Source organism: Myotis nattereri (genome assembly GCF_964212035.1).
Source record: "Myotis nattereri genome assembly, chromosome: 11".
NCBI lineage: Eukaryota > Metazoa > Chordata > Mammalia > Chiroptera > Vespertilionidae > Myotis > Myotis nattereri.
Genome location: NC_138086.1, coordinates 39,278,499 through 39,300,850, shown reverse-complemented (window position 1 = coordinate 39,300,850; position 22,352 = coordinate 39,278,499). Strand labels below are relative to the sequence as shown.

The 22,352-nt window shown below is 37.6% G+C and overlaps 1 protein-coding gene across 1 annotated transcript in view; it reads left to right on the top strand.

Annotated features, from left to right (window-relative positions):
- Window positions 1-22,352, top strand: part of SEMA3A (semaphorin 3A) — a 190,368-nt gene that overhangs the window by 130,643 nt on the left and 37,373 nt on the right. Inside the window, exons 7-10 of the mRNA XM_081102745.1 lie at window positions 13,746-13,888; window positions 15,694-15,808; window positions 15,904-15,973; window positions 18,716-18,860. Coding sequence (XP_080958871.1) covers window positions 13,746-13,888; window positions 15,694-15,808; window positions 15,904-15,973; window positions 18,716-18,860 — 473 coding nt within the window. The remainder of the gene's footprint in view (window positions 1-13,745; window positions 13,889-15,693; window positions 15,809-15,903; window positions 15,974-18,715; window positions 18,861-22,352) is intronic.

The following is a 22,352-nucleotide window of genomic DNA, read 5'->3' as shown; positions in this document are numbered from 1 at the left end:
AATCACTATATTGCAAACCTGAAATTTGTATAATATTATATGCCAACAATACTTAAATTTAAAAATAAGTAAATAAATAGATAATTGAGACTGAATTTAATTATTTAGCCTTTGAAAAACCATCAATATTATTAAGTGTATATTTAGACATTCACATTGGCAGAATTGTGAAGTGTTGATTTAAAAGAATGATTTGAGGCAGGTGGATCTTTAAAGAAGATAAGCCGATACTTTAGGAGAGAGATGAGAGAACATTAATTAGAACAAAAGAAATAAGGAAAAAATACACTAAACAATGTGTGAGGGATAGAACTGGTAAGAAATTACAGCTAAGTAGATATGGGAGATGAAGCTGAAAGTAGGACAGTGGGATAACATTTTCTCTTTGCAGTATTAAATTAGGGAAACCATAAGGTCACTGATTTGATTTGACATACACTGTTGTAGACACCACACTCCACAGTGATGTTTGTGATTACTTCATGTGTTTCCTCTCCTAAGCCCAATATCCCAAAGACTTTTCACTTCCTCTTCAGTAATTTGCCTTCAGTTGAGAAAAACTGTGGAAAGTTTGATTTGATTATGACTGTTTAATTCAAATAGACTTATTTTGCAGTGGTAGAAAACTGTAACTTTTTCCACTAATTTTTTATTAATATTAAAAACTGCCTTCCTTGTTAAAATAGTAAACAAAATAGCCAAATAGTGTACAAGCCTATGCAACATGTAGACCTGGTGGAAAATCCATGGGTAAATACTTGATGCTGCATGATGCCATAGAAAGAACTCAGCTCCTGTTCATGGTATGTGCTAGTTTGCACTTTGGGTACGCACTGGGTTTTCATGTCAGCGTTTCTTCTGGGATGAGTGTGGATTAGGAAAATGTATGAAAAGCACAAGGAAAGAGCACAGCAAATAGTTCCTATTATTTACTTACCATTCGGGCTCATCTTCCATCGTAATCAGCCCTTCTCTCCTTCCTGACATGACTCATCTTCAACTTTCTTTGGGTTGAACCATCCCAAGAGCTGCTCATAATTTCCCAGCCAGCTAAGCATCAGAAGTTTTTCCAGGCCTGTTCCTTGGCAGCCAGGAGCTTTCCTATTCCACAGCCAAAAATGATATATCCATTCTGCGTAGGCTGTTAGCTAAGAATGTAAGATGACTTTGTGCTGCATTCCCTGCATTCCCGATGTGCTGGAAGTTCCATTCAAGGTCTTTTGATTCAGGGGGCTACTCCCCCACCCCCCTGCCCTCACGCCCTCACGTTGCAGCAAAGCTGAAAGCTGAAAGGGAAGAAAACAGTCACGGTGGCTGTCAGCCTGGTGTGCTGGCTGTCCTGTGGTGATGGGTTTTCCCCATCACCAATTTCCCCCCTGGCTAGCTTGTAACTATTTTGAAGCCTGAGGCTGTGACACTGGAAATATTTTGAAAATTTAAAAAAAGAGTTTGACAATTTACCTAAATTGCTATTTGTTCCTCTCAGTTGTTTTTAACAGGTTTACTCCTTCCTCATCAGCTGCTCCTGCTTCAACTTGCTTTCAGTCACAAAGTGTATGTTTACACATTAATTTTGTTTTACTTTTTTTTTCTTTATTGATTAAGGTATTACATATATGTCCTTATCCTCCCATTGTTCGTCCACCCCCCCACTCATGACCTCACCCCCCCTGGTGTCTATGTCCATTGGTTAGGCTTATATGCATGCATACAAGTCCTTTGGTTGATCTCACCCCCTACCCCCACCCTCCCCTACCTTCCCTCTGAGGTTTGACAGTCTTATTGATGCTTTTCTGTCTCTAGATCTGTTTTTGTTCATCAGTTTATGTTGTTCATTATATTCCACAAATGAGTGAGATCATGTGATATTTATCTTTCTCTGACTGGCTTATTTCGCTTAGCATAATGCTCTCCAGTTCCATCCATGCTGTTGCAAATGGTAAGAATTCCTTCTTTTTTACCGCAGTATAGTATTCCATTGTGTACCATTAACTTTTAAACATAAGTTTATATAGGATATTTCTTAAAATGTTCTAGACAGTGTTATGATAACAGCTAGCAATTGTGAAGGCCAATGATATGCTGATATAGGTAGGTAGATAGGTAGGTAAAAGGAAAGAAAAAAAGAAAGACAGACAGAAAGGAAGACAGGAGGGAAAGAAGATATATATTTCTCCTAGCACTTCTCAGACATATGTACTTAGGTTATTCTGAAATAAGTACATAAGGAAACTAAAGTTAGTTGACATTAATTTATTTTTTGAAGTTACAAATCTAGTGAGTGGGAGAAGCTTGGATTTTATCCAGTTTTCTCTGACTCCTATCACAGTGAAGAAAGAATTATTTTGCTAAGTGAAGGTACATATTTAGTAAGGATTTACCTTCATAAATAGTTATTACATCAGAAGGATCACTTTTTACTGAGAAGAAAATAAGAATAGATAGATATTGATGATATAGATATAGATATAGATATATAGATGATAGATAGATAGATGATAGATAGCTAGATAGATAGATAGATAGATAGATAGATAGATAACTATACAGATTTTCAAAGGTCCTTTTACTCTCATGAATGAAATCATAATTGATTCAGTGAGATGGGTAATTTTGGTTGTTTTTCCGAGTGGGTTTCTGGTTTTCTCATTCTGCTGTGGAACCTCCTAACATGCTTCGCAAGAGGATTGAATGAATGTTTCATGGTGTGAAACTAGTCCTTGTAGCATTTACATAAGACAGCTTATAATCATTCATTCCATCCTCTATTCTAATAAATTCTGTATAATTTATATCCTAGAAACCCAATATATGTCCTAACTTCTAAATTTATAGACACTCTAAAAGCCTTCATTAATCATCCTTTAAATGAAATTCATTTTCAGAAAAAAAAAATATTTCTACAATGTAGTTGTCTGTTCTTATACTTTGTGGGCTTGTTCGTGGAAAGGATAGGCCCAGCCAAATGCTGGGCAGAATGGTGCTATCCCCAAGATTCTGACTGCTCCTAATGTTGAGAGCAGCCAAATGTGTTCGTTATTTAAATAAGCTCAGGCTGCCAAATGAATCATAAAGGCAGCTGCATGTCCTGTGCCAAGGTGTCATTTTCATTAAGTGTGAGATTGCACCTGAAGGACAGTTTAATTTGCAGCTGCTAAAAATATTTCGACAGAGTGGTACTGTTACAAGTGGCAGGTGGTGCCCAAACGTGAATTTTGCAAGCAATGCCATCTGTGGGATGAGGTGTGGAAGAATGTCTAGGGGGTGGGAAAGGAGATAAAGGGGGGAAGAAAAGAGAAGTGTATTTACCCAGGGTTTGTTGCTATTATCTTGACTACAGATTCCATGCTTCACAGGATAGCATTGGCCCACGATTGTTAAATATGATTATTTGTTCAGCTTCTGCCATGTGCTCAGGGCATTGCAAAAGTACCACAGTACCTGCAAAGACAAAGTTTCTTCCCCAAAGGCATACCAGTTAAGCTATCCAGATGAGAGAATCCTTTCCAACTTTATTTACCTTTCATAGTGTTTGCATTGCAGTTGTGTGCTGCTGAGATTAATGCACTTTGATCTCGCTTAAATGGATTTTCCCACTTTCTTTTGATGTCAACTTTAAAAACATCCACACTGGTTTCCTGCTCCACGTCGCAAGAAGTATTTTCTAATTATACAAGCTGAAAGGTTTTATTAAATTACTAGAAGCCCGTTGCACGAAGATTCGGGCAATAGGCCTTCCTTCCCCGGCTGCCGGCACCGGTTTTCCTCCGGCACCCGGGACCCAGGCCTTTGGTCCGGCCGCAGCGGAGAAGCCACGCCTCTTCAGTCTTCAGTCTTCAGTCTTTACTCCAGCCAGAGCCTTCAGTCTTTGCTCCATGCCTGCGTATGCAAATTAACCGACATCTTTGTTGGGTTAATTTGCATAGTTGCTCTGATTCGCTGGTGGGCATAGCGGAGTGATACCAATTTACATGTTTCTCTTTTATTAGTGTAGATTGTCATGCGATTGTGAACTTTACAGAGTAGAGAAGATCATAATGTGGCACATTATCTAGGGGCATTGTAACTGGTTACATTATGAAAAGATCTGTATATGTGTACCTGTTAGTTTCAATGGGCTTGGCCACTCCAAAATCAGGAATTTTATCTGGAAGCTGGAAGTAGGCATCCTCTGCTTTAATAGGCTACAGACACAACTTAAAAGAAAAAGAAACCAGTAAGTTTGGATTGCTTTTCATTTCTGTGTGCCATTTGATGGGAGCAACTGGAAGCAATATAACATCTTTTGAATAACTTTCCTAGGTTCCTAGGAGAAGTGATACAGTAGATCAGTCTGAGTGGTAAAACTTTTCCATGGGGAATTTTTGATGATGAGACCAGTTATTTAATAGCATGTAGTTTTTCAGGACAATGGTAACCTCTGAACGGCAACATATGCATTGTTTTTAGCTTCATACAATGGAGAAACATGCCTTATGTTACTTTAATCCTATTGATGGATTCTAATTTTGAAAAATTGCAAACAGATAATTAATTTTTGCTGTATTCATTGTCTGACACAAAAGGATGCAATCAAAAAGAGAAAAGCTTCTCCCAAGTTAAAAGAACATTTGTAAAATTTCAGGAGACTATTTGAAAACCTGCTACTGTGTACTATCGCTTAAAAAAGGTTGCAATTTAAATAAGAATGTCTAAGCATTTCTTTACCCAGAAACCTAAACATCAAGTTCAACTCATCCCAGAAGCTTTAAAAAAGCAACAAAATGTTATATTTTCTTTAAAAAAAAATAAAATCTACACAAATGCCAGTTATTCATGGGGATATGAAATACAGCATAGGAAATCTAGTGAATAATATTGTAATACCTATTTATGGTGTCAGAGGGTATTGGGCTTATCAGGGTGATCACTTTGTATCTATATCTACACTAATAAAAGAAAAAAATGGTAATTGGTGTACGGTGATACCCTTTTCATTGGCTAATCAGGGCTATATGCAAATTAACTGCCAACTAAGATTGGCAGTTAACTGCCAACTAAGATTGGCAGTTAACTGCCAACAAGATGGCGGCTAATTTGCATATGTAGGCACAATGCAGGGAGGCCAAAGGGAAAGCAGGAAGAAGCCCCCTGCCACTGACAGTGATCTGAAACCCAGGGGGGAGCTAAGAGCTGGGGGGCAGGGCAAAGGCGGCCCTGGGGCTGCCTTTGCCCTGCCCCCCAGCCATGATCAGAGAATCAGGCGCCTTTGCCGCCCTGGCCAGTGATAGCAGGAAGTAGGGGTGGAGCCAGCGATGGGAGCTGGGCACGGTCGAAGCTGGCAGTCCCAGGAGCTAGGGGTCCCTTGCCTGGGCCTAAAGCGAAGCCCACGATCGCGGCGCCCCCCGCTGCCACTGCAGGTCCCCGCTGCCCGGCCCGGACGCCTAGGCCAGAGGTGTTAGGCCTGGGCAGGGACAGAGCCTGCAACCGCAGGGAGCTGGGGGTCCCCTGCCCAGGCCTGACACCTCTGCCGGAGGCCTCAGGCCTGGTCAAGGGGCCGATCCGGTGATTGGTGATCGGAGGGTGATGAGGGTCAACTCCTCTGGCCGAGGCATCAGGCCTGGGTGGGGTGCGGAGCCGGGGATTGGGGGGATATGATGGTCCCCTTGCCCAGGCCTGAAGCCTGGGTCAGAGGCGTCAGGCTTGGGCGGGGGGTGGAGCAAGCGATCAGAGGGAGATGGGGGTCCCCTGCCCAGGCATGATTCCTGGGCCAGAGGCCTCAGGCCTGGGCGGGGGCCAGAGCCAGTGATCGGGGGGAGATGGGGGTCCCCTGTCCAAGCCTGACACCTCTGGCGGAGGCGTTAGGCCTGGGCAAGGAGCCGATCAGGCGATCGGAGGGTGATGGGGGTCAACGCCTGAGGGCTCCCAGTATGTGAGACGGGGCAGGCTGGGCTGAGGGACACTCTCCCCCCCCACACACACCCAGTGCACGAATTTCGTGCACCAGGCCCCTAGTATATATATAAGCCTAAGCCACCATCCAACCCTCCAACCAACCGACTGTAACTATGACGTGCAGTGACCACCAGGGAGCAGATGCTCAACGCAGGAGCTGCCGAGCTGCAGTGACTTGGCAGCTGAGGTTCTCAGGTGACTCACCGGAACCAGAGAGGAGGAAGCCCGATTCCAGGGTGTGTCACTCAAGAACTGCCCTCTCTTGGGGGATGTCGGAGAGCCAGTTTCAGCCCGGTCCCCACAGACCAGGCCGAGGGACCCCACCGGTACATGAATCCATGCACCAGGCCTCTAGTGTTTTATAAATATCTAACATTATGTTGTACACCTGAAACTGATATCATACTGCATCTTAACTGTAATTGAAAAATAAATTTTTGAAAAAACATCACAGGATGAAAATAAAAATAAAACCTATACAGTTTAGATTTTAATTTATTCACTTCTTAAGAACAATGCTCTGTTTCAGAAATTATGCTTAGCATGGAAGAAATAGGAAAAATAAAAAGACTGGCTTATAAGAAGAAAGGGGAGCCCTAACTGCTTTGGCTCAGTGGATAGAGTGTCAGCCTGCGGACTGAAGGGTCCCAGGTTCGATTCCAGTCAAGGGCATGTACCTTGGTTGTGGGCACATCCCCAGTGGGGGGTGTTCAGGAGGCAGCCTCTCATCATTGATGTTTCTGTCTCTCTCTCCCTCTCCCTTCCTCTCTGAAATCAATAAAAAATATATTTTTTTAAAAAAAGAAGAAATGGGAAAGAAAACAAGTGAGTAAAAAAGAGTTTTATGGATTCTAATTTAAAAAATATGCACCAGGTGCCAGGGAATGCTTTGTGTGTCCAAAGACGATAGAAAGTACATGATGGTTAGGAGAAGGTGCAGCCAGAAGCAGGGGAAATAGACCCCATGTGACTACCAGGAGAGAAGTATGAAGACCCTCATCTGAGTGGTTGCAGAGGGGCGGATTCAGAATGTGCTTAGGGGAATACTTTGTTCTGTAGAGAAGCTGAAGGCAGGAGAGGGAGGAATATAGGACAAATGGCTGTCATACTAAATAGGAACATGAGGCTAATAGAAAAAGAATTAAATGTTATAAGAGAGGTAGAAACAAACTTTCTTGTTACGCGAACCACATGCGTATAAAGTCAGTATCTATGGTGTTTTCTAGAATGATAAACAGGTTCACTAAGCATTTAAAGAAGGAGCTGGAAGTTATTTTGTGAATGACACTGATTGCCCTTTGTTTATTTTCTGCATTAGAGACACTGTGAATAATGTAAGTGACAATGTTTTCCATTTTCTTCTTGCAGCTAGAAAGATCGGAGCTAACTCTGTGGCTCTTTTTGAATATATATATTAACTGATGAATATAATAACTGCTCTTAGCCTTTTTTTGGCTCAGAGTAACAGAATTATTGTCCTTTCTGCTTAATTCATGCTATTTTGTCATATCCTATGATACCTGCCATCTGTTTTTGGATAATGTATGGTATTAATGCATTCATACTTATTTCTGAAGCACTGTATGCATGGCTTAGAAGAAATAGATAAAACATGTAGAAGGCCAGTTAGATGATTGCAAAAATATAACTGTAAATTAATAAGGACATTAATTGTGAGAGTAACATTAAAAAGGTAGTAAAAATGATAGCAGGGATGTATTTGATAATAAATTAAGAGTGCAAAGGAGAACTGTAGGAGATGGAGGGAGGCAATTTTATATCTAGATGTTGGTGTTGACAATAACCAAAATGGAAAGGTAGGAAGGAGCAAAAGCATTTTTAAAAGAGAACTGGCTTTGCTCTTTGCTTGGTGTGATTAATGAAGTTGCAGTGAGATATCTAGGTAGGCCATTTTAGTCAGAATTTGAATTTCGAGCTCGTCTTTCTTCCCCACTCATATATATCCTTCCTGAAATGTTCCCTAACTAAATAAGTGAATCCCATCCAACCAGTTATTTAAATCAGACATTTCTTTAATTTTTTCCTTGATTTTTCTCACTACTCCTTATATACAGCATCTTATCAATGAATATAATCCATCAATTCTACTTTCACATAATCCCTGCATGTGTCTCCTTCTTTATATAGCTCAAGATTACCATCATTTCTCACCACTCTCCAGACTGATCTTCCTGCCTTCATTCTTGTCTCACTATAACTGTTTTCTCTACAGCAGCCAGAATAATCTCCTTCAAATAGAAATCTGAGAATGGCATTACTAGGTTTAGAACACTCAGGGTTTCCCTCATAGCTAGTAGGACAATAAACTGCTTTCCTTTTTCCTGGCCTCTGTTTAACTTTCTCTCATCATATCAGACCGTCTCTGTCTTCACTGGCCACTCTCTGTGTTCACAGCATTCCCTGTCATTTCTGTGACTGTCATGTATGTGCCGTCTGCCTGGGACACCCTTGGTTATGCTTCAGGCCTTGAATCATACGTCCTATCTTCGGAGGACAACGTCCCCTAATTCTTTCAAGGCAAGATTGTCTCTTCCATTTCCTTCTGCATTTCTTCCAAACCCTTCGTTTTGCTCTTTTTATGCAGTTTCATAATTTCTCTATTTAATTGTTGGTATTCTCTCACAGACAGTAAGCACCAAGTGGACCTAACACTTTTTACCTTAATATCCCCTAGTCTCCACTCTGCAGGGCACGTAGTAAGTGCTTAGGAAATATCTGATAAGTGAAAATAAAAAGGGTGTGCGATTGCATGAAGAAGAAAGATTATTATTGGAGTAATACTCTGTACATTATTGGATTGATAGCAAATAAAGGGACGTCTTAGTCTGAGAGGATAACTCATTTCTCCACAGGAAGGAAAGAAAGAAAAATTGGGGGATGAAGGAAGAAAAAAGAGGGTGGGCTTGGTCTTATTATAGCAAATAACAAGTCCATCTTTGGAATGTAAAGTGAGAGATGATAGTACCTTTTTGATTTTAAGACAATCTGAGTGATTTTTAAAAGTTGTTGTTAGTACATCTATAATAAGTATATTAATTCTGTAGAGACACCAAGATTCTTATTTAAGATAGAGTGAATTTATAGTACACCCATTTAATGTTACTACATGATTTTCTTTATCCTGGCTTAGATGTAGAAGCAATGGAAGAAAGTTCTGGGTTTTGCACAGCAGGTATAGTGAATATTCATAAGGCTAAGAGGTCCCAGGGAAATAGGGAAGACAATTAGAATGACTGATTAGAATGTTCAGATTGAATAAAGATAATTCACCAGTGAGGAGAGGAATAGTCAGCAGTGGTCGGCAAACTGCGGCTCGTGAGCCACATGCGGCTCTTTGGCCCCTTGAGTGTGGCTCTTCCACAAAATGCCATATGCGGGCGCGCATGTACAGTGCGATTGAAACTTCGTGGCCCATGCGCAGAAGTCAGTATTTTGTGGAAGAGCCACACTCAAGGGGCCAAAGAGCCGCATGTGACTCACGAGCCACAGTTTGCCGACCACTGGAAGGGGATGAGAAAGGGGGTAAGAGGACAAAATAACACAAGAAAAGGCAAAATTGGGGGATTAAAGAAATAGAATATGAATAGTGAGCAGAGGTTTTGATCAAAGAGAAGAATTTCTAAATTTGAAATATTAGAAAATTATTTATTTTAAATTTTTGGAAGAGATCAGATAGAGACACCCATTTTATTAAAATAAGAATGAATCTTTTTCGAGTATAAGATATAATCTAGATTTCTTAAATATAAGTTTTGTTAAATTGGCATTATTTTTCTTTGATATTCTTTTTTTTATTTTAATAAATTTAGCTGTTATTTTCCATGTGTAATTTTAGGTTTTGGCTGTATCTGAAGCTATGTCAAACTGTTAATTTGTCTACAATATCCTCTACTCCGGTAGTATCAGATACTGAAGGAGAAATAAGGACTGAAAACCCTTTTACCAAGTACTTCATAAGATGCTTGAATTATTTCTCATTAGCTTCCACATTTGTAAGCGATAATTATGCTGACATATTTTAGAAAGTGAACATAATACTTGATATGACTTCTCTCATGCCCAAACAGCAAGAGAATGTTTATACATGTAAAATTTCTTTGCATTGTTGTTGTTTTTGTGCTTCTAACATTGCTTTTGTTAGATTATAGCTTTCTGAGAACAAGAAATATATATTATTCATTTTGATTTTTACATGGTGTCTTGTAAATATTTATGATGAAATAAAAGGTAGTTGGATTTAATTGCTTGAAATTATTATTAAAGTATTTATATGAACAACTGCACTAATTTGGGAGGTAATATTAGACCAACTTCTTCTCCATTGCTCCAGGACTAACGCAGAAGAATGTGTGAGGTTTTTATAATTAAAAATAAAAATTTTGTAGCTGGATTTTAATGTGATCCCTTAAACTGAACATGTGATTGAGGCTTCATTTTGGTATCATCTAATAATAACATAATACCTTTGTTAACATTTTATAAAATTGTTTCATAACACTATTTAAGTTTAAAATATTTGCTTGTATATGTTCATGTTGACTAATGTCACCCCAATAAATTTAATTAAAAATAATACAATATTTGTATATAAACTATTTGTGACATACAGGGTGAATAGAACCCAATTTTAAACAAACCCAATTTTAAAATTAGGCACCTGGTATCTGAGAAGTAAGAGTATTCTCAAGGTCACAGAAACCTTGGCCGGGTGGCTCAGTTGTTCGTGGTGTCACCCATACACCCAAATGACGCAGGTTCAATCCCAGGTCAGGGCTCATATCCAGGTTGTAGATTTCATCCCTATTCGGGGCATGTACAGGAGGCAACCAATTGATGTTTCTGTCACACATCCATGTTTCTCTCTTTCTTTCTGTCCCTTCCCCCTCTCTCTCAAAAAAAAAAAAAAAAAGTCACAAAAGGTGCAAGTGATGAACTGTATTTTTTCATACACTCACACCTCATTTCTAGGAGTCTAATTTCATCAGTGAGGTAATACCTCTTTGGTTTGTACATTAAAATTCCTACTGTCACATTAATTATTCCTCTCAACATTCTATGTATATGAACAAGTACAATTTTATGAAGGCCAGATTTGCAAACAATTATTAAGGTTAAAGTAATACATTATTTTATGTATCTAAAAAATTCTGGTGCAAAGTCATTCCAATTTTTAAGTTACTATTTTCCTACTCTGATTACAGTGGAACACTGAACTTAAAATGTGAATAGGTAATGTTTCATATGTTTTACATTATTTAGAGAGTCTGTATAATTTGCCTAAGAAGGATAGTGGAGTGTAGCCCTGTGAGATATACTAAATACATGGTCCCAGAACAAATGTTAAAGGAAGGCTACAAGCATGGAAAAGAGGATAACAATGATTATTCACAGGTGTAAAGATTAGGACTCAACAACATCAATAAATCTGGTTTTAGGATTCTGAATTCTTTTCTGGTCTCTTAAGTATCAGGCTGACCTGTGGGCATATATTTCATTGTTAACATAATACACCGTGGGAGTATAGGTAGATTACTCTAAGAATTTAAATACCTGCAATGTCCTAAGTGCTCTCAATGAGAGAAACTCAACTTCTTAGTATGTTACATAGTAAAGCCGTGAAGCTAGTACATATTTTATACGGTTTGTATGAGTCACAACCATATCAACCTAGGTATTTACAGAAGCATTTTTTGAAGTAAGACCCTAAACCCTATGTACAATCTAGGCAGTCTTATTGTATTTTTTATTTTTTTCTTTCCTTCCCTCCTAGGACAGATATTTGTTAACTGCTCACTGTGTTTTAGGCTATTGAATCATAGCACCAAACGAAACATGCCAAGTTCTTATTCTCATGGAAATTATACTGCATTGGATGGAGGGAGAAAAGAAAATAAGCAAATGAATCCTATATAATAAAGAGCTAATATGCAAATGGTTGTCATGCCCTCATGCCATCACAATCCATCACCAGGAGGCTGTGTGTGCAGTGGGGGTGCACGGGTGGGCAGGGATTTGATGCTGCATGTGCAGTGTGGAGGCGAGTCCCAGCGGCTCTGCGTGGCGATGCCGGGGGGCCTGGCAGCTCCATGCAGTGAGGCCTGGGGGTCCCACGGCTCCACACGGTGCAGAGGCGGGACCCCCAGCTCTGGCCTACCTCTTTGGGGCAATCAATCATGGGGCTCCCACACTGTGAGAGGGCACAGGCCAAGCTGGGGGACCCCCCCCAAGTGCACAAATTTCATGCACCGGGCCTCTAGTATTAGATATAGAGAGAGGCAGAGAGCTGTTTAATAGCAGACAATGAACCATCTTAGGAACAAAAATAATGAATGAAAATAAGTTTGTTTATTTTTTTAAAAAGGCCCTGGAGTAAGGATTTCAATGCTTTTAAAGAAGGTAATCAACAAGGGGATTTTGGATAATGTAATATTTGAACAAAGACCTGAGTAGAAGTAGGAGCCCACACTTGAGGATATAGGAGGGCAGAGAGATACCAGGCAAGAATGATCTGAGGCAGGACTGAGAGTGCTTGCCTTGTTTGAGAACCAGAAGGGGGAGGCATGGCTGACAAGGATTGACTTAGGGACGGAAGGGTAGGTTGAAGAAAAGGCATGTGAGGTAGCAGGGGCTGGATCATATAGGGCTTCTGATTACTATAAGAATTAATATTTCATTATGAGTGGTTCAGAAAGATACAGGAGGGTTTAGAGAGGGAAGTGACATATCAGAGGTTCACGCTGGCTGTTGTGTGGAGACGTGGGCCAAAATTGGTAAAGTAGAATCAAAGAGGCTATAAGGTGTCTATTGCTGGCAGTGGTGGTCTGGGAGGGGCAGGTCTTAAAGGATGTGGTAGGAAATGGTGACAATAGGGATGGGCTGATAGAATGTGGAATGTGACAGAGGACTCAAGGGTGGCTCCAGGGTTTTTGGCTTGAGTGCCTGGAAAATGATATTGCTATTTACCGAGATGGGAACAACATGACAGGATTTATTTTTTGTTGTTGTATTATGTGGATCTCATTTCTCCCCTCCTACCCAAGTTTTGCTGGAAACTGGAATAGATGAATTGGTAGTTTGATTTAGACTATCTTATGCTTGAAAGGCAGAATAACAGTGGTGATGGCAATAAGTAATATTAGATAGTACTTAAAGTTTGCCAAATATTTTTTTATCCAGTAATACATTTGAACTCTGTGGTCACACTGATGATTTCTGCACCTAGTCCTAACTTTCTGGGAAAAAAATAATGAATGTTTTTATTACATATAAGGTAACTTGTAACTTAGTTTAAAATACTATGTTTGTCCATAAAGAATGGACAAACAAAACAGAAACAAACTCATAGATACAGAGAAAAAACTTCTGGTGCCTTAGGGGAGACTGGTTAGAGACCTTGGTAAAAAAAAAAAAAAGGTGAAGGAATTAAGTAGTACACATTAGCAGTTACAGAGTAGTCATGGGATATAAGTTTACCATAGGAAATACGGCCAATAATATTGAATAACGATGTATGGTGCCAGGTGTATACTAGAATTATTGTGGGGAGCACCATGTAAATTATATTATTGTCTAACTATGCTGTATACCTGAAACTAATATACACTAATATTAAATGTCAACTGTCACTTGAAAAAAGGGATGGTTTACAAATACTGGAAAAAGTGAACTAAGCAAAGATTAGTTCTTGAAATATATAAAATAGGAGTTAAAAGAAAGTGAAAATGTACTGTAATGAATGGTATTATTCATCCAAATGTGAATTAATATATATCCTATAATTTGTCTCTCAGATCCAAGGTTCATTAGTGCCCACCTCATCCCAGAGAGTGACAACCCTGAAGATGACAAAGTATATTTTTTCTTCCGTGAAAATGCGATAGACGGAGAACACACTGGAAAAGCCACTCACGCTAGAATAGGTCAGATATGCAAGGTGAGGTAAAGAAAAATAAATTGAGGAAGATACTGTTGAATCACAATTTTATTTCTTATTTCCTCCTATGTGCAAATGTAATGAAAAATCTGACTAAAATACTTGAATTATCATTATAAATATTTAAATGGTAAAAAATGATTGAAAACATATCATTGTTTATGAGTAACTCTTCATAGTCAAACAAACAAGCAGAGGTTGTGAGGCATTGCTTCAAAATTATATTAAGTGGTCTTAGTTTGAAATTCTAGAGAAATAAATCTTTTATATTACCTAGGAGAATATATACTTTTTTGTATCCTCATACCTAGCACACTTTCCTATAATGTATAATTTTTTAATGAATATTTGTTGTTAGGATAACTAAAGTATTAATATAAAAGTATTAAATACTTTTTATAAATTGATTATTATAACATCCTGTGTACATATGCACATACATAATTTTTAAGCTTTGAAATTGATCTGAGAAATTATTTACTGTATGACACAAAATTAAATGTAATATGGAATTATAATGTTAGACATATATAATAAAAATTGATTGATACTTATGGATTGATTAATATCAGTGTGAAGATATGATAACGGTACTAATTTCCCCTCTACCACTGTATAGTACAATATATGTGCAATATGGACAAAGGCAACTGTTATTATATATTAAAGCAGCTTTCATCTCAGGAGACTCACAAAGCCAGTCCAGTAATTGCCTTAACAGGGAATTCTTTCTAAGAAAATAACATGAAATTTTAATAATCTCTGGGAAGGTAGGTTAGCCTCTTTCTTACCTCAATCCTGATCCATTTATTTACTTCTAGTATATAAATTATTTGAAAATTAATTTTTCTTAAAATCTGGAAACAGAAATAATATGTAAAACATATGAGAATCTTTTCTTCACAAAATATGTATTTAAAAGCACTACTTACATGAGTTTAGAAATATTTATAGTATATAAAATCACATAAACAAAATATAAATCATTATATTTTTGAAGGGACTTTTACAAAATGTATCTCTGGAATGAGTTTCCTTTATTAAGGTTTATGCAAATATTTTTTCAATATGCTATTGATAAAGTCATCATTACTTCAACTGTTTAAACTTATATTCAGTGCTAGCATACTTTTTTGTGATGTATTTTCAGTATAGGTTATAAAGCATGCATTTATTCTTTCATTCAGTACATACTTTTTTCAAATATATTTTTAATTGATTTCAAAGAGAAGAAGAGAGAGAGAGAGAGAAATAAAAACATCAATTATGAGAAAGATTTATCAAGAGGCTGTCTCCTGAATGCCCCCTACTGGGGATTGAGCCCCAAAACCAGGCATGTACTCTGAGCTTCTGGGTCAAAAGTTCACATTCAACCACTAAGCCCCAGGCCAGGCTCAGTGCATACTTATTAAGTACCTACTATGTGCCAATGTATTCACTACTGTGAACCAAGTTAAGTAAGATCTTAAGAAAGGCATAGGTAAGAGAGAGAGATTAAAACTAAACCAAAACGAAAACAACAGTAATAATTGTTTGCTGAAGAGTGGTAAGAGAATGGAAAAAGTGACTTTTTAATGCTAAGGGAAATTTATTGTAAGTCATTCCTTGAATAAAGTTTGAGTGAATAAATTTGACCAGCAATATGATTTAAAAAGCACAGGTATTTGTATCATGTCATTCAAATTTCCTCATTCCTCATTTTGAAATATGAGGAATTGTATTATGAACCTATCTCAAGATAAGAGAAATATTTAAGATTAGCTTTTGCATGCAAAGTCCCCCAAATCAGTGTTTTCTCCTTTCAGAACGACTTCGGGGGGCACCGAAGTCTGGTGAATAAATGGACGACATTCCTCAAAGCTCGTCTGATTTGCTCGGTGCCAGGTCCAAACGGCATTGACACTCACTTTGATGAACTTCGTAAGTACAGCTGGTCATATTTTACAGAGAATGTTTGCTCAGACTTTGCCATAATAATAAAAAATGCAACTTTTCTCAATTTTGTTTTCAAACAGAGGATATATTCCTAATGAATTCTAAAGATCCTAAAAATCCAATTGTATATGGAGTGTTTACAACTTCCAGGTAAACAACTTTTTACCATCTTATCATAGAAACATCCTGTCCTTAGGTGCTTTCTAAGCATCCATAATTTGTGAAAATATATTCATGGAAGAACAATGTTGGCGTAACCTTTGAAGTGTATATTCTTGATGGCTGAAATAAGTTATGATCTCAATAGTTTAAAATATAAATTTTAGCAAAAAATATCACTGCAAAAATAGTGCTGAAAATGTATGTCATGTTCTATATATAGCTTTGATTTTAAAAATTGAGTGCAATGTAAAATTTTATAAAAATGGGAATCTGTTTTATAAGTTTACAATAATACAAAGTAAGAGTGAAAAAACATTTTCCCTCCCCTCTCCTACCTCCTCTCCTCCTCTTCCCTCACTCTTTGTCCCTCACCCTCCTTTCTGCCTTTGTCTTCCTCCCTTTTTGCCCCTCTTTCCCCTACTTTGTATGTCCCCCAAGGCTCTTGCTATAAATCAAACATCAATTATTTTCTATTACATTCAGTATAAAGTTTACATTATCTAGAATTGTTCAAGGAAATACATTTACAAGCACATAAATAAGGATATGTGTTCCTATATGGATAAATGTTTAAAAGAAAAGTAATTTAAAATCAAAAGTCAGGTAAAATGCTGCAGGGGATTGTGATAGCATAAGAGGAAGATCAACTGCAATATCCAAAACTGATTTATTCTGTAAATATTAAAGCCATTGAAAATTAATTGGATATTTTTACTTAATTTTATAAATAACAAGTAAAAATGTAAAAACCATATTGCTAAAACGATATACAAGCCTAAATTTTGAATGACAACTAAAGAATGTGAGCGGTCCAAATTAAACAAACTTTGACCCACCTCTCTGCTTCCTCAATGTCTGTACTGTGATTCTCACACTTGAGCATTCATTGAGTCACCTGGAGAGCATGTCAATATACAGATAGCCAGGCCCTGCCCTCACAGCCCCTGATTCTATAGGAATGGGGCAGGACCTAAGAATTTGCATTTCTAACACATTCCCAGGTGATGCCCATGCTGTTGTTCTTAGAGAACACACTTTGAAAATCACTGGCTTAATAATGAGTAAATTAATTCTGCCTCTCTTCTTCAGTGAGACGGATGTCTGCATGTGAGTTAGTCTTAACAGCTGTAAATCATAATCAAGTCTTTCAGTGTTGACTTATTTCATCAAGAGATGAGTAAAGTATTTAACAATAAAAAATGGTTATATAAACATTAGAATCTATGACGTATCATATGTGTATTAACGTGCTCTTCTATTATGAAAATACCAGAGTCCTGGTGCACAGATTCTTGCACGGGTCGGGTTCCTCAGCTTGGCCTGCAGGGATCTGCCAAAACCCATCCAGTGCACGAATGTGGGTCCCTCAGTCTGGCCTTGTGGGGATCAGGCTGAAACCAGCTCTCTGACATCCCTTGAGGGGCCCTGGATTGTGAGACCCCCTCCTGCAGGCCCAGCCCCAAGGACCTGGATGCCCACCAGCTCCCTCCTTCCTCTTTCCTCCTCCCTCCTCTCTGGGTCCGGGGTGCGTGTGAAGCAGATTCGGGGCTGACAGTGCCCCAGCAGCAACCTAACCCACGGCTGATTCCACAAGGAATTGGGCTCCCTCCTCTACTGGTCAGAGTGCCTGCCCCCTGGTGGTCATTGCGTATCATAGCTACTGGGCGGATAGTTGAAGGGTGGGACAGTCACTTAGGTTTTTATATATAGAGATTGTTATTAAATCTGCAGCTATTTACTGAGATCGACTCTGTGTCAGGGGTCCTGCAATATGCAACTGAAGCTACAGAAAAGAATCCAAGCATGCTTTCATCCCTCATGAAGCTTTCACTCCACTAGACATTATATATATGCAGTGATTTCTGTATAATAAAATCTTATAAACACATGTTTTTCATTTGGTCTGATTTATATGTAATTTTCTCTGGGAAAGATTGGTTAAAAGATAAGCATTCCATATTTTAAATGTGCACAACTGTTTTATATCATGGTATAAATACATCCCTCAACATGTATTTATATAAGTAAAATAAAATGGAAAATTGTGGAAACTCATGGCAAACGTCCAGTTTGCTTCAATTACCTGATTTTTGTCTAGCAAAATGATGGGGATAATTGCTATAATACTCCACCTTGACTAGGATGTGATAGCTACTGACTTAAAACGATTTTCTGTGTTGGGAAGAAGTGATTTTAAATACCATCACAAAAATTAGCTGATCTAATATTTATGGTGGTTTGGGAGTTAAAAATAATATAATGTAACACATCATATTACCTTGACTATTCATTTTCTGCTCATTTCAGCTTTAAAATGAATTGTTAAGCATTCTTGCTTAAAAGTTTCCTGGTTTCATTTATGACACATGAGGCTTACCATATTACCACAGTTTATATTGTTATTTCTAGTTGATGTCAAAATTAAACATTATTCATTAGGATATCAGTGTATGTGTTTTTCCTATAAAAGATTATGCATTATATGAATATATAGTCTACAAATAGTAGAGATGGTTTCTTCCATGACTTCTATTTTTGAGAATCATAATTTGTTTCTTATGTATTGTTTAAATATATAGATGAATTTAAATAGCTCAAACACTATTTGATATTGCTAAGAATTTGTGTTTTGGGATCACTGATATTCAAAATTTAAGAACTCAGTATTAACAGTTCTTTTGCCATTGTATAGAGATGAAAATTTGTTCTTGTCTTGTCTCTCTTTTTTAGTAACATCTTCAAGGGGTCAGCTGTGTGTATGTATAGCATGAGTGATGTGAGAAGGGTGTTCCTTGGTCCATATGCTCACAGGGATGGTCCCAACTATCAATGGGTGCCTTATCAAGGACGAGTCCCCTACCCACGACCAGGAACTGTAAGTAGCCTAGATGCTTAAAATATAAAAAGAGTAACTGTCTGCTTAAAATTTTAAAATAACAGCTCTACTCAGATATTAAATATAGGTTATGTAAAACCAGGATTCCCAGACTATAAATGAAAGCAAGGAAAGGGTTTCTGGGATACAATGGAACTCCATGTTCAAAACCATTTTCTTTATGAACATCAGTGCGTAATGTCAGTGCTTACCAGTTATGAATACCCATCATTTTTGAGTAATAGAAACTGAATGGCCAGGCTTATTTATTTTGTTTTCTGAATGGGATATAGTGAATATGGCCTTCATGGAGAGTTGGAATAATTAGGCTACGCCTGGACTTATTCTCTCTGATCATAGCAGAGGCTCAAATGGAGAAAAACAGTTTTTCAACTAATATTGCAGGTAAAGAAAATATGTGAAAAACAAATCTCATAGAATGAGCAGGACCTATTACTTTATGAGATGCTGTCTGCCGTCGCCAAACTCTCCTTTACCATCTAGCCCTGCGCACATGCAGGCTTAAAAAGAAAACGGACAGAACTCAAAGTATAACCAGCTCTGAATCTTATTTAAGGTAGGGATGAAAAAGAAAAGACTTCAGTGTGGCAGCAAGTGAAGGGAGTCTCCCTCCATATGATCTCAGAGGTAACAGAAAATGGTTTGATAGAACCATTCACTTAGGTGTGACATTTTTTAATCTTAAGAACCATTAAGGAAGTAATTTTGTGTGATGAAAAAACTTGTATTTGAAGTCTAACCATTACTTTCATTTCACTTCAGCTTTTTAAAATTCTGTTAAATTTAAGTAAGTTATGTTTTCTATGATTGTATTAGACAAATTCTTTTAATAGTCTTGTTTTTCTGTATTGTTACACTTATTTATGAGCAAATTAAAATTTTTCCATTTTACAAATATTACTTCTGGATGATGGATCTTGTAGATTAAAAAAAATAAATAAACTTTCAGAATAAATGAACAGGGTGGAATATCTATTAATTATGTGAAGCCCAATGGGTTTTATAAAAAAGCATAAGATATATATTCTATTTCTTAATGGTAAACTGTTTTTACTTTGCTGGTGGACATTTTTATATCCCTATGGCTATTTATATCTCCATGGCTAATGAATGCCACTGTATTCTAAATACAAACTCTTGTGAGGTTCACTTCAACAAACTTGGAATTACTTAAATGTGCTAGATATTATGCTACTATTTGGAGTTACAAAGTATTTCATCTGAAGGTGTGTAAAATATATTTGGAATTATTAGAAATAATTTGAAATTAGTAATTAGAAAGTATTGTGTGCCAGATCCTGTTTTAAGAGCTTTATACTTATTTATATATATTGTACTCAATAGCCCAATTATCGTTCCCATTTCACAGATAAGGACTCTGAGGCAAGGATAGGCTCTAGGATGCAGCCCAGGCAGTTTGGTCTAGAGCCTGTGCTCTCACCCAGTATTCATGGAGGGTTGTTATAACATGGGAAATTAAGTCCGCACATGCACCAAGTGCTAAAGGCAGAAGGCAGAAAGTATTGCCTGATGTAGAAATTAGGAGACAGATGCCAGGAGGAGATAACACCTAACTCCATGAATAACATTTACGTGGATGAGTTCATTAATCCCAAAAAGTGGCAGCTGAGAATTTGTCATTTCATCACATTACTGGTGAAAAATATTCTGTGACCTTCAAATGGTGTGTCAGTAGATGATATATATTTTTATTTATCTTTTTTAATTCTTACCCAAGGATATGTTTTTCAGGAGAGAGAGAGAGAGAGAGAGAGAGAGAGAGAGAGAGAGAGAGAGAGAGAGAGAGAGAGAGAGAGTTGTGTTTTCTACGCACCCTGAACAGATATAAAACCCAAAATTTGGGTATGTGTCTTGACCTGGATTTGAACCTGCAACCCTTCGGTCCTCAGGACTAAGCTCTAACCGACTGAGTCTCACCAGCCATGGTAGATGGCATTTATTTTTAAAGGAAAACCTGTAACTAAGTAATGCTAGATACAAAAATAAAAGTCCAGAAAGGCAAAAGAATGACACACATATAGGATAAAATAAAAATTAATTCCTTACTGTAACTTTAAATCACACATTTCTAAATTTTTTCAAGCTGTATTTAAATGGTAGTAGAAAAGCAAAAACTAATGATAAATGTCATAAAAATATGCTTTATCATTTCTTCTAAGAATTTATAGAGCTTTTTTATATTTCTATAATATAAACTAAGTAATTTTATAATTTACTTAAACAAAATGTAATTCCTTAAATCCTTCAACTGTTACACTGATGTGTATGAGTGTGTGTGTGTGTGTGTGTGTATATACATATATATATACATATATATACACACAAAAAATGTGTACATACATATATATGCATAAATACATACTCTTTTTTAAAACAGGTTTATTTATTTTATTTCTCATGAATTATTAATGATAGATATCAAGGTAATTACAGGCAATTGATTTCTCCTTCCTCTCTTATAAGAACTCTATATTCCTTTAGCTCCAAAGCTGTTACGTTAAGTGGCAGAAATTACTTAAGTGGAAGACAAAAAGCATGAGACTGGAGATATTGTACTCTGAGTGCTTGTACCACATAATTAAGTAAAAGAGACTGTGAAATCTGAATTTTCTCCTCTTTGGCTTATTGCTTTATGTGGAGCATTTACATCCAGCGATGATATTTTGCCAGTGTACTACAGTGTATCCTCTCTGACTCTCTATGGCCCTCATCTATTCTACTTTGTCCATTCTGATTGGTCAGTTTCAGTTCCCTGCAGGTTACCCACTTAATAATACCTGTTCTTATCCCTAAAACAACTTTTTAGTGATAGTTCTTTTGATATATTTTGTGGTACCTTTTCAGAGTTATGCCAGAAACAAAGCAATAAAGAATAGTTTATATTGGCTTTTAGTTTGAAAAGAGCATTTGTATTTTGGCATATACATAGGATAAAAATCAAATATATCTAAAAAATTATTTTTAATGTCTCTAACATGTAAGTAACATTATTTCTTTTACTTAAACAATGATTACAGGCCATTTATGTCATATATTGTTCTACTAGTGCCCTGGTGCACAGATTCCTGCTCATTGAAGGATATTAATTAGAAGGTGGCTCGTGGGGTGGGACTGGGTGAGACTGGCAGGATAAGCCCTGTAGCCAACCTCCCACATCCCCTCCCCAACTGGCTACATCTAGAGCTGAGCCAAGGCTCTAAGGCAGTGGTTCTCAACCTTCTGGCCCTTTAAATACAGATCCTCATGTTGTGACCCAACCATAACATTATTTTCGTTGCTACTTCATAACTGTAATGTTGCTACTGTTATGAATTGTAATGTAAATATCTGATATGCAGGATAGTCTTAGGCGACCCCTGTGAAAAGGTCGTTCGACCATCAAAGGGGTCGCGACCCACAGGTTGAGAACCGCTGCAAGGACATCTGCAGAGTGAGCAGGGTCCCTCCAGC